General features: G+C 31.8%; 2 protein-coding genes across 3 annotated transcripts; one reads left to right on the top strand and one right to left on the bottom strand.

Moving 5' to 3' along the window:
* The first annotated feature begins 532 nt into the window (after positions 1 to 532).
* Positions 533 to 7,167, top strand: LOC124945382 (protein-tyrosine-phosphatase PTP1-like). 2 transcript variants are annotated; one of them, XM_047485809.1, is made up of 9 exons: positions 533 to 881; positions 2,301 to 2,397; positions 2,480 to 2,562; positions 2,694 to 2,834; positions 4,352 to 4,486; positions 5,784 to 5,932; positions 6,010 to 6,151; positions 6,904 to 7,013; positions 7,090 to 7,167. In XM_047485809.1, the coding sequence occupies exons 1-8, from the start codon at positions 714 to 716 to the stop codon at positions 6,973 to 6,975; spliced, it is 987 nt and encodes a 328-aa protein (XP_047341765.1). In that variant the 5' UTR covers positions 533 to 713; the 3' UTR covers positions 6,976 to 7,013; positions 7,090 to 7,167. The 2 variants fall into 2 exon arrangements, with proteins under 2 accessions (XP_047341765.1, XP_047341764.1); XM_047485808.1 differs by having other exon boundaries at positions 536 to 881; positions 6,904 to 7,167.
* Positions 7,168 to 11,172: 4,005 nt separating this feature from the next.
* On the bottom strand, positions 11,173 to 13,240 carry LOC124910301 (GDSL esterase/lipase At5g33370-like). The gene is made up of 4 exons (XM_047450927.1): positions 13,012 to 13,240; positions 12,786 to 12,913; positions 11,910 to 12,152; positions 11,173 to 11,837 (listed from the first exon to the last, which is right to left on the bottom strand). The coding sequence occupies exons 1-4, from the start codon at positions 13,196 to 13,198 to the stop codon at positions 11,364 to 11,366; spliced, it is 1,032 nt and encodes a 343-aa protein (XP_047306883.1). The 5' UTR covers positions 13,199 to 13,240; the 3' UTR covers positions 11,173 to 11,363.
* Positions 13,241 to 14,738: the final 1,498 nt, after the last annotated feature.

Here is a 14,738-nt window from a genome sequence, read left to right as displayed (position 1 = left end):
TTTGAGTATTTTTTCAATTTCTATAATGTATTTTTTATTTAAAATTTTAATTTTTTAAAAATAAAATAAAAATAATTTTAGTATTCACAAATGACCAATTCAAAATATTATGACGAAATTACTTGTCACGTAAGCCAAAGAGAAAGTCTGTAAAATTACCCCGTCGCGTAACGTGAAGGGCACGATCGTCACGCGAATGGCAAGATCGTCACGCGAATGACATGATAATTCTGGACTTTTCACAGGCTTTTTTTTCGCGAGACGATCTTGCCTTTCGCGTTACGCGACGAGATAATTTCGTCAAAATATTTTAAAATGATCATTCACGCAATTAAATTTATGCGCAGATGCATTTAAGAAATTTTTTAAGATCATTTCTTCCAATTTTCCAAATCAAACTCTGGGTTTTGACTTTTGGGTGTACATTAAGCTAGATTTATTCTTTACAATATTTTAAAAATTAAATAATACATTATATTATCGAAATAGTTGAACAACTTTATATAAAAAACAATTGTGATTACAAAATAAAAGGAAAGAGAGAATTTGAAAGTGGACTACCAATGAAATCAATCTGTTCGATTTCTACAGACAGAGCTTTTCAATTCATGCTTGTTTTAGCTTAACAGAAAAATCGAACTGTAGATTCACCGGAGTTGCTGAAAGCCACGGGGAATCTCATCTCCCTCCGATCTCGCAGACGGTGGTCAGCCATGGCCGTCGCCGGAAATCCCAGGCCAATCACATTCTCAATAGATTCCCCGCCGCCTTCACTATCCCTCTCGCCTAATCAGTATCACTACTGCATCGATGCACTGAAATTCTTCAAGGATAAGCTCCATAAGCCACAAGAGATCAACCGAGAATATGCTATCTTACAGGTCAGCTTATGTGTAGTATAATATGATCAAAGAAAACGGCATAGATCAGCTTATATCGTTTGTTTGTTGTTCTTGTCTGTACCGGATTCATCATTTCTTCATCTGGTTGAAGTTTGTTGCTACGAGTTATGTATAGCAGTATAGGAGGCGTTAATTGCAAACCTAGGATCACTTATACGGAGTACAGGACAGATGAATCTTTATTTTGATATCTGTTATTAGAATCTTCTTATGTGTAATTTGTAAGTGGAAGTTTTGTGAAGAAAGATTTTGAACACTAGCAAATCCTCTAAATTGGCACTCCATGGTACATAAGCAAAAGACTTATAACGTTTGTGAGAGCGCTGATTCAAAGTAGTTTTATGAATGTCTAACAAGAATAATGAGGGATTGGATATATCTGAATACAAGAATGATGATAGAAGATTGTGAAAGTCCAAATGTAGGCTAAACGTAAAAATAGTAGAGCTTCTGTTTTGTATTTAGGGAGCACTTTGAGAGATTGAGTGTCATAATGTCTTATGAAAAGTAAATTGTAACTTGCTAGAAATGCATGTTGCATGTGCCATGAAAACATATCCTCCGAAGGAAGTTAAAATTCATTAAGACCGTGTTGCAAATGTAAAATCATAATGTGGTTGTCATTTCATTCTCTGAAGAAGTCGCAAACCTTTTTTTTGCCTTTTTTGATTCTTTACATTGTCTAAAAATTCCAAGTGTTTGTGTTGATAAATGAACCTTAGGTGGTATCATTTGACATAGCAACATAAGCCTGATGGTGTTTCTCATCACTAAGGCCTTCTCAAATGCATTGGTCATTGTGGTGCATGAATGGCTACCTTTTAATTTAATTTGTTTGGAAAAAAAGTTCCCTTATTATTTTCTGTTCCCTTCATATTGCTTACCTGATAGCTATCCCTCACACCCTGATACCATTATATTGAATTTTTCTCTACAGAAACTCTTGTATTCATGCTATTTAGGCCTACATTTAATTGCAAGAGTTGATTAATTCAGTGGTTCCATCTTGGTTTACTTAAAGAGTGTCCTTCTTGACTCTCTTTCACATTTTCTCTCAGTTTTTATCTATTTTTACTTTTATACATGACCTGCTTTTCTGTGGATTTCTGATACTACAATGTATCTTTTGATTTGTCTAAAATATTCTACATAATGGTTTTGCCTGCTCACTAGTTTTAGCTTTAATTACATCTCATATCCAGCAGATTCTTGTATAATGGATATGATGTTGGGCTCGTATTTTGTTGACTCATCAATATCCATAAATTTTATCTTATGTAATTGTTAGAATCCCAGTGGATTTAACTCTTCAAGCAGCAAATTCACAAATTCATAATTTTTAATTGTTTTGTTGTCTTATATCAATACCGTCTAATGTTTATTTATCTTTTGGTGCAGGCCAGTAAGATAAGACAATCAGAGGTGAGGGGTAGATTTTCTGTGGCTATTGGAAACAAGAATAGAGCCAAAAATAGATATTCAGATGTTTTGCCTTGTATGTGATTGAACAGTTTCATTTACCTCACTATGATTACTTGTTAGTTGGCACAATTTAAACGGCCATTCATTGTTTTCAGTTGACGACAACATGGTTGTTCTTAATTCACACAAAGGTTGTGGACCATCAGCAGGTGGTTACATCAATGCAAGCTACATTGAGGTTTGATATGGTTCTCAATCTCCTATCACCTTATTACGCCCTTGTAATCTGCGATGCAATTTGAGAAAAATTCTTGTAGTTATCTTAAGCCACTGTTTGTTTGATTTATAAGGGTTATGTTTTGATTGTAGATTTCATCATCAGAAAGCATATCTAGGTTCATAGCAACTCAAGGCCCCTTACCTAATACCTTAGAAGATTTTTGGGAGATGATAATTCAGAACCATTGCCCTGTTATTGTGATGCTCACTGGATTGATTGATAATTACAAGGTAATTTGTTTCATAAATTCCAAGCAAACTAATATTTGCTCTTGATAGTCTTTTTTTACCTTGCTTTAAATATATCCACTCACAGTTCAAGCATTATTTGATTGATACTTTGTTTTGAACAAAAGTTTTAAGGAAAAAACGACAAAGCAAAACGAGAAGAAAAAAATACAAAATAATAATAATAATAAAGAATCAAAGCTCCTAGAGGTAGACACAGTGGTTTCTCTTACCAAGACTCCTTTCATTACCCTAAGGTCCTGACCGGAACAAACTGGGTTAAAAGTAACTCCAACTTAGGGGATGAATTACATCCGTCTTATACTTTATGATGCCCAAACAAGTAAGCTCTTGTTTGGTAAGTGGAATTATTTGGGACTACAAGCTGTTCATGAAAATAGGAAAAAGAGTTTAAGAGACCAAAAAGTCACGAATTCGATTCCATCTGGAAGTGCTTTGAGTTTAAGCGAGCGCCATGACTGTGGGGTGTCATGCTAGTTCTCCCCCCCAAAAAAAATAGGAAAAAAATAATAATATGATATGAACTTATTTTGTTAGACAAGGATACATGCAATATAAACTTTATATATTATTTCTTTTATAAAAGGTATAAACCAAGATGTTACAACCAAAAGGAATATCTTGATATAATTGCAAACTGAGACAACGTGTGGACGGCCGTTTACCTCCATTTGGGTCAGAACCCACCTACTTTCCTAGCTAAGTCGTCCAACTCCCATATTATTGCCGCCATTTGTCCCAAGTGGCATTTCCATCAAGCATCCTATTGCTGATCCATGAACTCCATTCTGGCATCCCATGCTCCAGCCTCTTTAACTCTGCTTGATGCTTGAATTTCACCATTCTAGCGTGAGGAGGTGGCTCCGGTTGTAGTGGATCAGTAGAAGTGGGTGTCGCACCCAGAATGGTAGTAGGTACGAGGAGTTTAGTTGAAAGATGAAGACTAAAATGGTGGTTGTTGATGATAATCCAATGGTCTCTTGTTCACAGGTCACAATAGATTGTTCTGATACCAATGAGTTATAATTTTTCTAGGGTAAGAAAGATATGATAAAACATAAGGAGACAAGACAATAGAGAGTGAGGATGATGAAATAGACTAAATTCCTTGTTTACCTGATAATCTGCTTACATAATAACAATTCTTGTATATATAGTTATATACTAATAGCTTGTATAATAAAGCTGTAATCCTAATCTAATTTGATATACTCCATACCTAATCTACTAATTTTAGTCTGATAATTATTCTATTAACTAATTTCAATCATCTACTTAACAAAAGATATTTATCCTTTTCTAAATTGCTTTAATCTTCCAGCCACTTGTATGCTTCGAAATGGCCCTTCTACTCCCTTCTATTTATCTTATAAAAATTCAAACAAACCAATAGAAGAAAGATTTCTGCTAGTACATCTGAAACAAAATATTATCATTTAATGCAGATGTTTTTCTCTCTTTAGATTTTATAATAATCTCTTCTACTTATCCTTTTGCAGATGATCAAATGTGGTGATTATTTTCAGACGGAACATGGCCCTAGAGATTTTGGCAATATTTATATTACCACCAAATCATTTGCATCAACTAACACTGGTTTGGAGATGCGTCATTTGGAGGTTAATTACAAAAAGGTATCTTATTTCTAGTAATAGGTTGCAGGACCCTTAGATTAAAGAACAAATTTCTCTATCAGAAACTTTGAAGTAAAATTGGGACCCCTTTCTCCTTATTTTCAAATCCCATGTAGATGCACATTTTCTTGTAAAAAGGCGAGAAATTTGACCTTCTATTTGCAATTATCATTTTGAAGCTTGTACCCTAGGAGAATGATGCATGATAAAGGATTTTTTTGAATAAAGGTTACATTTTCTATTAAAAAGAGGAACGCAAGGTGCGTTCAGGGATTACATGAAAAGAAAAACAAAATACAAAAATGTTAGATTCCTATCAGATCGAAATAATCCCATCCAGTGCAGACCCCTATTTTCTTAATAGATGCAAAGCCATGGAGTAGGAATCCTTTGATCCTTTCTTTCTCACAACTCTTTCCCTCAAAGGTCCTTTTTTGTTCCTTCCAAATCTTCCACCACATGATTAGGGGATAGACTTCCAATCGGTGCTGATGACCTTCACGTTGCTCCAATCAATCCTCTGCTCCCAAAAGTCAGCAACATTGTATGGCGTAACCCACTTAAATTTGAGAATGCTCTTTGAAAGGGACCATAAATCTTTGGTAAGACCGCAATGGAGAAGAATATGGTTGATTGTCTCGTTGTTCTTTCCGCACAAGCAACACCTGTTGGCCATGTGGAAACCTTTCCTTTTAAGTCTGCATGGTAAAGGATTTTCATTAGCTGTCTTCTTCATATTAGGCACTATAAGAGTATTACATGGCCTGAATCCCATCAAACAATCTCTAAAAAAATAGATCTCAGATAAATCTTTTTTGCTTGGATAAGTAAAGACATTTCCATTGCAATTTCAATGACCAAAATGTAGTACTGATGCAGCATATTACCACTAAGAATCCTGGCCAAGATAAATAATTTTAGTTTACCAAAACCAGATGCATTATTTCCGGAATCTAGTAATGTCAACCAAGAACAGAAGATGTCAGCACTGCTGTAAAAATTTAGACTGGTCATTTGCGTTTCATTTTAAACAAATCTCTTGATAACTAAACCTCCGAAACCAGACATAGAGAACGCTATTTATGACATTTATCCAGTTCTTTCTACAATAATCCATTGGAATATATGCTGCATGGGATTGTGTTAGTATTGAAAAAGGTATCATTGATGAACTCCATCTCTATCTTAAAATGCATCATAATAAACAAATTAATAGTCCTCCCTTTTGATACCTAAATTATTCTGGAACAAAATTTTCATATACCATCTACTTTTGGTTTTGTTGTCTTTGTTGCAGTCAGACAAACTGCCATTGTCTGTTTTGCATATTCAGTATCCTGAATGGCCTGATCATGGAGTTCCCATGGATACCCTTGCTGTCCGTGAAATATTGAGACAAACTTATTCTATACCACCTAGTTCAGGGCCAATTGTCGTCCATTGCAGGTAAATAACCTTATATACTGCATATCCTCTTTATGGCTGTTAATCGGTATTATTGAGATTTTCCACCTTTTCTACAGTGCTGGTATTGGTCGAACTGGAACATATTGCACAATTCACAATACTCTCCAGAGAGTTTTTGTTGGGGACATGTCTGCTTTGGATTTGGTTGAAACTGTAAGGAAGTTTAGATTGCAGCGAGCTGGGATGGTCCAAACATTGGTATGAATCTCTTATTGTTTATTCCCTTCATACATATAATATTCATTTTGTTGCCTTCTATGAAATTCATGCCACTGCATAAAATCTAAGCTTTTGTTTAAGAAAAGAAAAAAGCACAAATTTGCCCATAAACATGATGTGGGTGCACAAAATTTGACCTTCAACTCTGAAATGCCTAACTGTTGTTTCCTATTCTACGTTTCAGTTTACTTGTATGACCATAGAGGCCTAGGTTGAGCTTCCTCTTCCTACCTTTTTTTGTTAGTTCTGCATCTTTTCCTTAAATGCTCCTTAATAACGGCTCTTACTCTTATAAGAATACTCAGATCCATCTCCTGAAACTCTCCGCCGTAGGCCACAGACTAAGAGCTTGTTTGATGTAGTTTTTGTTTATTTTTTCAAATAATTTGATATCTTTGGGGGGAAAAGCCTTGGTTGATTGAAAAGTGGATTATTTGGGTTAAATGTCTAAAAAATATTTTAGTTGATGATTTAGATTATCTAATTGATGTTGGGCCTAAGTTGTATATGCACTAATTTAGTTATGTTACTTTTAGCAATACAAGCACCAGGAATCTATTAAGATATCATTTTAGTTGTAAACAAAAATAAAATTCCATGTTCTAACCAAAGGCAGATGAGGAATGTCTAAACGGTATTGGTATAGTCTATAAGAGAAGGATTGTAATAACATATTTGAAGATAATTTGTTTTCGTTTATGAATATCATTTGATGAATTGAACTGATCCAGGAACAATATGTATTTTGTTACAAAGCCATAGTTGATGAACTTGAAGATCTTGTCTCCCAATTCAACAGTTGAGATAATGTTGTGCTGTAAAACTCAATGTTCATTGACAGGCAAGATATGTATCTTAGTTTTATTTATTTATTTTTAGTGGTTATAATTCAGATGCTAAAACTATCTATGTATCAAAAATGTCTCATTTCACAAGCCAAATAAAATTGCTAGAGTTTAAAGGAGGGTAATATCTATCCCCATTTGTTTGATTGATCCAGTTTCTACCATATATATTGATATTTGATGTGAGGAAGAACAAACACTAAGCTTAATTCCAAATTATTCATATATATAATCAAGTGTTGTTTTTTAGTTTTCATGTTATTTGTTCTAAAATGACACTCTTGTTCTACATTATAACAATGTGAAAGAAGCCACCATCTATCAGGGGAAACAAGATTGGTTATTTAAACCCACCATGATAGGTGGGGGTCTTCGTTCTAACTCTTTCGGTGAATAAACCTTGATCGAAAAATAAAAATAACTTAATTGTAGGCAGGGGTGATCGCAATTCAGATTGTGAAAAGATCTGGCACATCTTTGCAAGCAAAGACGGCTTCCACAACTTCAGTCGACCTTGGGTATTATTCTATTATGTCCTATCCGACATATTAGATGTATCACATATCATCCGACTCAATGAATCAAATATCTGACTTTATAAATTTTTAGATACTCTTTAAGTCCAACCAATTTTTAAAATAACTTATTTACAACATAAAGTAAAACAAAACAACAATTTAAAATAAAATAAAAAAATATATTAATTTTATAAGTGGTATTAATAAATAATTATTTATAATACAGTTTTGTGACCAAACAAATATAATAATAAATATAGTAGTAATTAATTAATAAATATGCAAAATGAAAATATATAATTAAAAAAAATTAATGTTAATCAAGTTATATGTTATAAATCTTAATTTTTATATTTTAAAATAAATAAATAAATTATATATCATAACATTAATTAATTAATAAATAAAGACTTGTGATGGATAGTGGTGATGGATGTATGACAATTTGAAACACAATATCGAACAGAATTTTGCCTGTTTGGAATGTTTTTTTTTTTAGTTTCATCGGTAGTTGATCGGAAATAGTCGATAGTTGATCGGAAATGGGACGGAATGATATTTGTGTTTTCGTTTTAATTTCACAACACTATAAATACAATTAAATATATAAAATCACTCATATATTAATTTATTAATTATATTTTATAAAAAATTTAAATTTATTTCTATATAATAATATAAATTTTCAATATATTACGCTAAATATATATTATATTAAAAAGTTCGTTTATATTATTTATTATATAATTTTTTTGAAAAAATATGGTATAAACGGTGTTCCGCAGGGATTCCTTAAACCGAACGACATGCTCCGCCGTACCAAGTGAGGGGGAAATTCCCGTCGCTAGACCCGGGTGCTTCATTTAGGCTGTCCCGGTTCGGTTCGAGAACCTTCTCTCATAGATTTCCTTCACCAAGTCATTGCCAGCAATCAGCTCTTATCCCTTGGTGTCAAAGGGCGCTTTCTTGTCTTGCCCAAAAACGGTTTCCTTACCGAATTCATTCTATTGAAGCGTAAAAAGCTCGCATATTGGGACCGAACCCACGTATGTGGCAAAATACGGGGATGACTTGTGGCTAGGCTATACAACAAAGATAGTTCTTTTAATCAGTAACAAGTTCAATTCGGAAGCTGGAAAGCAGTAAATGGGTGGGAAATATAGAAAGGCGGGCAGGCAGGGCTGGAGCAAGAACCTCCCCCTCTTCTCGGTCAAGATAGATGGAAAGGAGCCCTATCAAGTAAAGGCCATAACCAGCCACTAGATATGAGACCGATCCGACAGACAGATGCCAGTTCTGAGAATGCTATTCAAACTTATTCCGATTAATGTGGCCAATTGGAAGAACAACAACTATTTGATCACAGGAGAAAAGCACAGAAAACCTAACAGAAAGAGAAAGGCCGGGTGGTGCTGACTTGATCCGAGGTAAGCCTTAGCTTTAGCTTTCGACTTGCGGGCATTGGAGCATCCTTCACATGAACCCACTCCCGGCATGGAATGAACTTATAATCATGGAATCGCGATAGAAGAGCAAAGTCTAAGCCTGGAAAGTAAAGAGATCTCAGAACCCGACATGAATAATAGTAAAAACAAATTCCAAAGTAAAACGGAACGAAGATGATAAATGCATTTTCTGCTCTGAACCGCCTCATTGCTATCCCTAATTAGAAGAGAAATAATTTTTTATAACTAAAAATAAAGAGATGAAAATAAAAGAGTGATCAGAGAAACAACTCTCGATCAATAATTCTGACACTTTGAAAGCTAAGCATCATTATATATATATATATATTAGTTAAAAAGTTGAACTTGTATTGTTAAAATGTCTCACGTTCGTTCATCAAATTTGGTGTTAAATTTAAAATATAAAGTCTTATTAACTTAGTTAGTTAAAGAATTATACTTGTTTTTTATGGTGAAAGTTCAAAACATACATATATATATATATATTATTTTTAATTTTATTTTTAACCGTTTAAAGTTTATGGGCGGGTCAACTCATAATCCGACCCAAGTATCTATTTATTCTCACATATATGTCCAAATTAACTACAGCTCTAACACTCTCGATAATTTAGATATTTTGAAAATTAAGCATCATTAATTATATATATATATATATATGTATATATATATATATATTTTCGGAAAAACCAATTCAAATTTTTCATTATATCTCTTCTAGGAGCGTTCTATTTCGTAGGGATAAAAGATAAACATATAGAGTACAAAATTGATTTTTTTTTTCTTTTTCTATTAAATTATTATATAACAATTAAAACGAATAAAAGAGATCCTCAAATGTTTCTTAGTAATGATAATAAAAAAATTGGGAAATAGTGAAATTTGGATAAGGCTGAAATTTGGGTAGTAGCAAAGTGATTAGAGAAATATGTTTAATTTTAATTATATAATTATTTATATTTATTTGGTTTAAAATTTTTAATTGTATATATATAGAGATGAGTGATAGGTGGAGGGAATTTGAGGGAGGGAATGATTTGTCACTATTTTTTGGCTAATCAAATTGCGCTACATCATTCTTTCTCTCAAATTCCCTCTCTCAATCATTTCGATCATTTCTCTTCTCATATATATATATTATAAAATTAATATTTTAATAAGTTAAAAAGGAGAAAGTTAGGTAGTGGGAAAATGTAATGAAAATGGGATATATTGGGAAAATGAACATAGAAGGAAAGGATTCAGAAAGGAGTGTGATAATAAAAAAATAAATTATGTAATTATTATGAAAAAAATAATAATGAAGATGAGAAATATCACATAAATACTTAACAAAAAAAATAAAAATAATATATATTAATATAGCCGGGTATCTAGTATCGGGTTTGAGTTTTGCACATTCCTCATTCCTATCTTCGACCCCGTACCCGAATGGATACTTCTTCTCTCCCACATACCTGATCTGAACCCGATTTAAAATATTCAAACCCGATCATCGAGTATCCCACCAATATTAAATATACAAGTACTCATTATTATCCCTAAATAATTTAGGCTTTAAGTTACTTATTATTTACTCATTTATAATATAATATATTTTATAACTATTATATTTTTTTTAGTATTTATTTATTTATTTATTAATTAATTTATAGTTAAAAATATATAACTAATATTATATTTTTATCAAATTAATACATTGAAGACTTTTATTTAGAGTTAGTTGAAATTTCAAATATATTCTTTTCCTTTATCATTTGAGTCAATTAAGACTTTGACCGTTTATAACTTTTTATTAATTCATATGTAACATTTATATAAATAAATAAATTCCACATCAACAAAATTAACACGTCATTAGTTTTTAGTTTTTCAATAATAAATATTATAATACATAAAAACCTTTATTACCCTTGCCATATTTGACATCATTTCTGTTAATGTGAAATTCATTTAATTTGTTAAGTCAAAATTTTAATTTATATCATTTTTTATAATAAAAAAATTTTAATTTATAAGCTTAATTATTTTAAAAATATTTTTTTATATTTCATGTAAATTATAAATGAGATCAATTCAATTTCAAATAAAAACAGAAAACTTAGAAGAATTCTAAATATGTAAATAAGACTGAATTCTAAAATAGATATTTTAAATTGAAAATAGAGAAATTCATAAAATAATCAACCCCAAATTTCTAAAAATTGAAAATAAAAAATTCAAAACATTACAAATGATGAAAAAAGTCATTAAATTAAATAAAACCAGTAATAAGCAAATCATTAGAAACCCTAATCTTCAATTTCATCATCTTCTTCATCATTTTCATCTTCTTCATGATCTTCATCATCAAGCTTACAAATTACACTGCAAGAAAAGTACTGAGATTCATCGGATGCATATACTTATTCGCTCCATTCATAATCTGTTGAGCAATGAATTTCGCAGCCTTTTCAGTCGGATGATAAGCATCCCAAAACACGAATTCATCTCTATTAGGGCACAAAAACGAAAACGGCGTACAAATTCCAATCCCATTAAACCTTCCCTGTCCACAACAAGCAACTCTCGCATTCGTAAATCCATACGCTCCAGGATTCGAAAAGAAATCCATATGCATCTCAAACGGATCCGCAAATATGAACACCGTACTCCCAATCTTATTATTCAATCCGTTTAACATATTGACAAGTCTCGGATTAAACAACGATGAAGCTTCCTGAAGCGACGGCGAACATTCACCGTTCACACTCCTCGTTGCTCTTTCCGCCGGCGCACATCCTAACGGTCCAGTTCCTGATACCACCACTTTCCTTGCTCCGATATCGTACATTCTCTGCATTCATAATTCACAATTCAACGATGAACGAACGACGATGATTTAAACACAATCGATTCGATAAATTACCTGAAGAATCTTCTGGTATTCGGAGATTAGGTAATCGACGAACGCAGGAAGATTGTATTGCCGCGATCTATACGAGAATGGTACCAAGTAATAGTTGTTAACGAAATCGTTACCGCCGAGAGCGATGAACACCAAACCGCTGTTCACCAATCGCCGTGTGTTATCGCTTCCGATCAAATCGGTAACCCTTAACTGGTATTGTTCAAAGTATTCCAATTGTCTGTAAATCATGATTATGTTCACCTACATGCAAATTTACAATTAGTTTATGAATGCAAATTTTCAAATAGTTTCAGATGACTCCCAATTCATTATCGGGAGGGCAAAACCGTCATTAAAAATATATTTCATATGACAAAACCGTCATTAAAAATATATCTCATAGGGCAAAACCGTCATTAAAAAATATATATAATGACGGTTTTGCCCCTCCCCTGTGAGATGGATATAATGACGGTTTTGCCTCTCCCCTGTGAGATGGATATAATGAAGGTTTTGCCTCTCCCTGTAAGATGGATATAATGACGATTTTACCCCTCCCCTGGGAAATGGATATAATGACGGTTTTGCCCTTCCCTAAGATGATGAAACCGGGGACAAACGGGAGGAGAGGATCCGAGGGACATGTTTATATATTTCTAGGAGATAGGAGGATCCTCTGCTCCCGTTTTATCTGATTTTTTTTCTAAAAAAGGAGAGGGCAAAATAGTCATTAATATATATATATATTACTATTTTGCCCCTTGACGAGAGAGGACCAAACAGTAGCAAAGGATCTGAAATGTACTAGTTTGATTTTTTTATACTTGAATGCAAATTTACAAATAATTTAGGGGTATATTTATATATTTATAAGATTTGATTTAATTAACTTACAAATTGAAAACCAGTGTCATTAAGAATGCCAATTCCAGCAGAAGCAAAATTGGCTCCTTTAAGTAATCTTTGTCCATCCAATTGTGGGCTAAGATAAGGTAATGCATGTTCTGCCCCTATCATCTCACCTACATTCCCACACAAAAAATCGAAATCTTAGTTAGATCGCGGTGCCATAAAAACCGATATAGAAAATGTACAATTCAAAAAGGATATGAAGACTTACAGATAAAGTCGGGGATGTTACGACCGTTGGAGAAGCGACCGGAAGGGCGATGAGTTGGTGAGTCAATTCCATAAGGCGGAGAGTCTGCACGGGCAGTGGTAGCCAAGAAATTATTGTTTCCATTATCCACCAATGAGTCTCCAAACACGAAAACGGGAGGAGGTTGGCCTTTCGCCTTTGCCAACATCTCTCCGGTTATGAGAATTACAAAGAAAACCGCGATAATCGAAGCTCGGGCTAACCTAGCACACATTGGAACCATTTCTAATTGAACTAGTTTGGTCTCTCTATTGTTTCTAAACAAGTGAATGTGTAAAAAGTATTGTACTCAAGGAGCCTATTTATAAAGAAAAAATGTCAAATAAGCTATTCATTTTATATGAAAGGGTTAAATATCAAACTCAATTTTTTAATTGATTTAAATAATTTATTGAACTTATAGAAAAGAACTCAAATAACTCATTTTCCTGCAACAATTATAATATAATATTGTATGGTAAATTAAAATAAAGACAATAATTAATACTTTATCCCTTTATGCAAAGTGATTTGATATTTTATATATCTATACATATCCCAATTAGCCAAATTTTCTTGATCATATCTGAGTTATTACATTATCATAAATATAATTAGTCATGCATTTATTTTAAACAAACTTTTTTAATAATAAAAAATCTATTTAAATATTAAGAAAGATGATACTCATTAATTGAATTCAAAGAGTGACATCATTTCAACCATATTTATTAAATAATGAGTTTATCTCGAGTTTATTAAATAAACAAATCGTGTTGAACATTTCTATAATAAAAAATGTCAAAATTGTGATGCATACAATCCAAATTTTACAATAAATAAATGATGAATATTAGATTTTATTACGCGTTAAATAAATAAACAATAACAACTTTATATAAAATTGAAAATTTTAACTTGATACAGGTTGTCTTAAACCATATTTTTATATCAAATAAAATAAATTATAAATGAACTGTTTTTTTCTTTTGTAATTTCCAATAAAAATTAAAATTTATTAAAAAAAAAATATCAACAGTCTTAGTTTTACTTTTTTTTTATTAAAAAAGTAAAAAGTAATACAGATGGTTAGCAAGTAAATGAAAATAATCCAAATAACTAGTGAAGAAATTGTGAGTCAAACTTTAATAGAGGAAACATTAATGAAATGAGTGTTTTTTATTTTATTTCAACTGAATACAATGCTTAAAGTTTAAAAATGTCAACTTTTAATATTAGCTTAATATGAGCTGTTTTCATAACTGTTCTATGCTGTATTTTTTTTTCACTTGATTTAAATCTTATTGAGACAATTTTACCAATAAAAAAGTAAAAAGCATAAATGAGTTGACACAAACAATTGTATTCAACTACCAACCCTACTTTTTCTATTTCTGTTGACTTTTTAAATAAATAAAAAATAAAGGAAGGGATTGACTTGAAATAATGTTGTGTTATTCCATTTTTTATTTTTATTTTGAAGATTAGGAAAATATTACTTTTAACTTTATATATATATCTATATTTTTTTAAAATAATTTAAATTATTTATTAGTTCACACCATCAAAAAGTTTGTGATACCTTAAAAAAATAAAATTGGAGAAAGCATAGTATATAAGAAAATAGAAGATAAAAATTTAAAAAAGAAGAATAAAAACAAAACAATTTGTATACCCAAAAAATAAACATTTCAACTAACAAAAAAAAT

Source organism: Impatiens glandulifera, chromosome 7 (genome assembly GCF_907164915.1).
Source record: "Impatiens glandulifera chromosome 7, dImpGla2.1, whole genome shotgun sequence".
Classification (NCBI taxonomy): Eukaryota; Viridiplantae; Streptophyta; class Magnoliopsida; order Ericales; family Balsaminaceae; genus Impatiens; species Impatiens glandulifera.
The sequence above is the reverse complement of the archived record's forward strand: the minus strand, read 5'-3'. Positions and strand labels throughout refer to the sequence as shown.

Excerpts from the sequence above, each read along its gene's own strand:
- LOC124945382 (XM_047485809.1), top strand. The coding sequence starts at position 714 with ATGGCCGTCGCCGGAAATCCCAGGCCAATCACATTCTCAATAGATTCC. Across the intron at positions 2,835-4,351 it reads GATTGATTGATAATTACAAG|ATGATCAAATGTGGTGATTA; the intron begins GTAATTTGTTTC and ends ATCCTTTTGCAG. Across the intron at positions 4,487-5,783 it reads TGGAGGTTAATTACAAAAAG|TCAGACAAACTGCCATTGTC; the intron begins GTATCTTATTTC and ends TCTTTGTTGCAG.
- LOC124910301 (XM_047450927.1), bottom strand. The coding sequence starts at position 13,198 with ATGTTGGCAAAGGCGAAAGGCCAACCTCCTCCCGTTTTCGTGTTTGGA. Across the intron at positions 12,914-13,011 it reads TAACATCCCCGACTTTATCT|GTGAGATGATAGGGGCAGAA; the intron begins GTAAGTCTTCAT and ends GTGGGAATGTAG. Across the intron at positions 11,838-11,909 it reads AATACCAGAAGATTCTTCAG|AGAATGTACGATATCGGAGC; the intron begins GTAATTTATCGA and ends TTATGAATGCAG.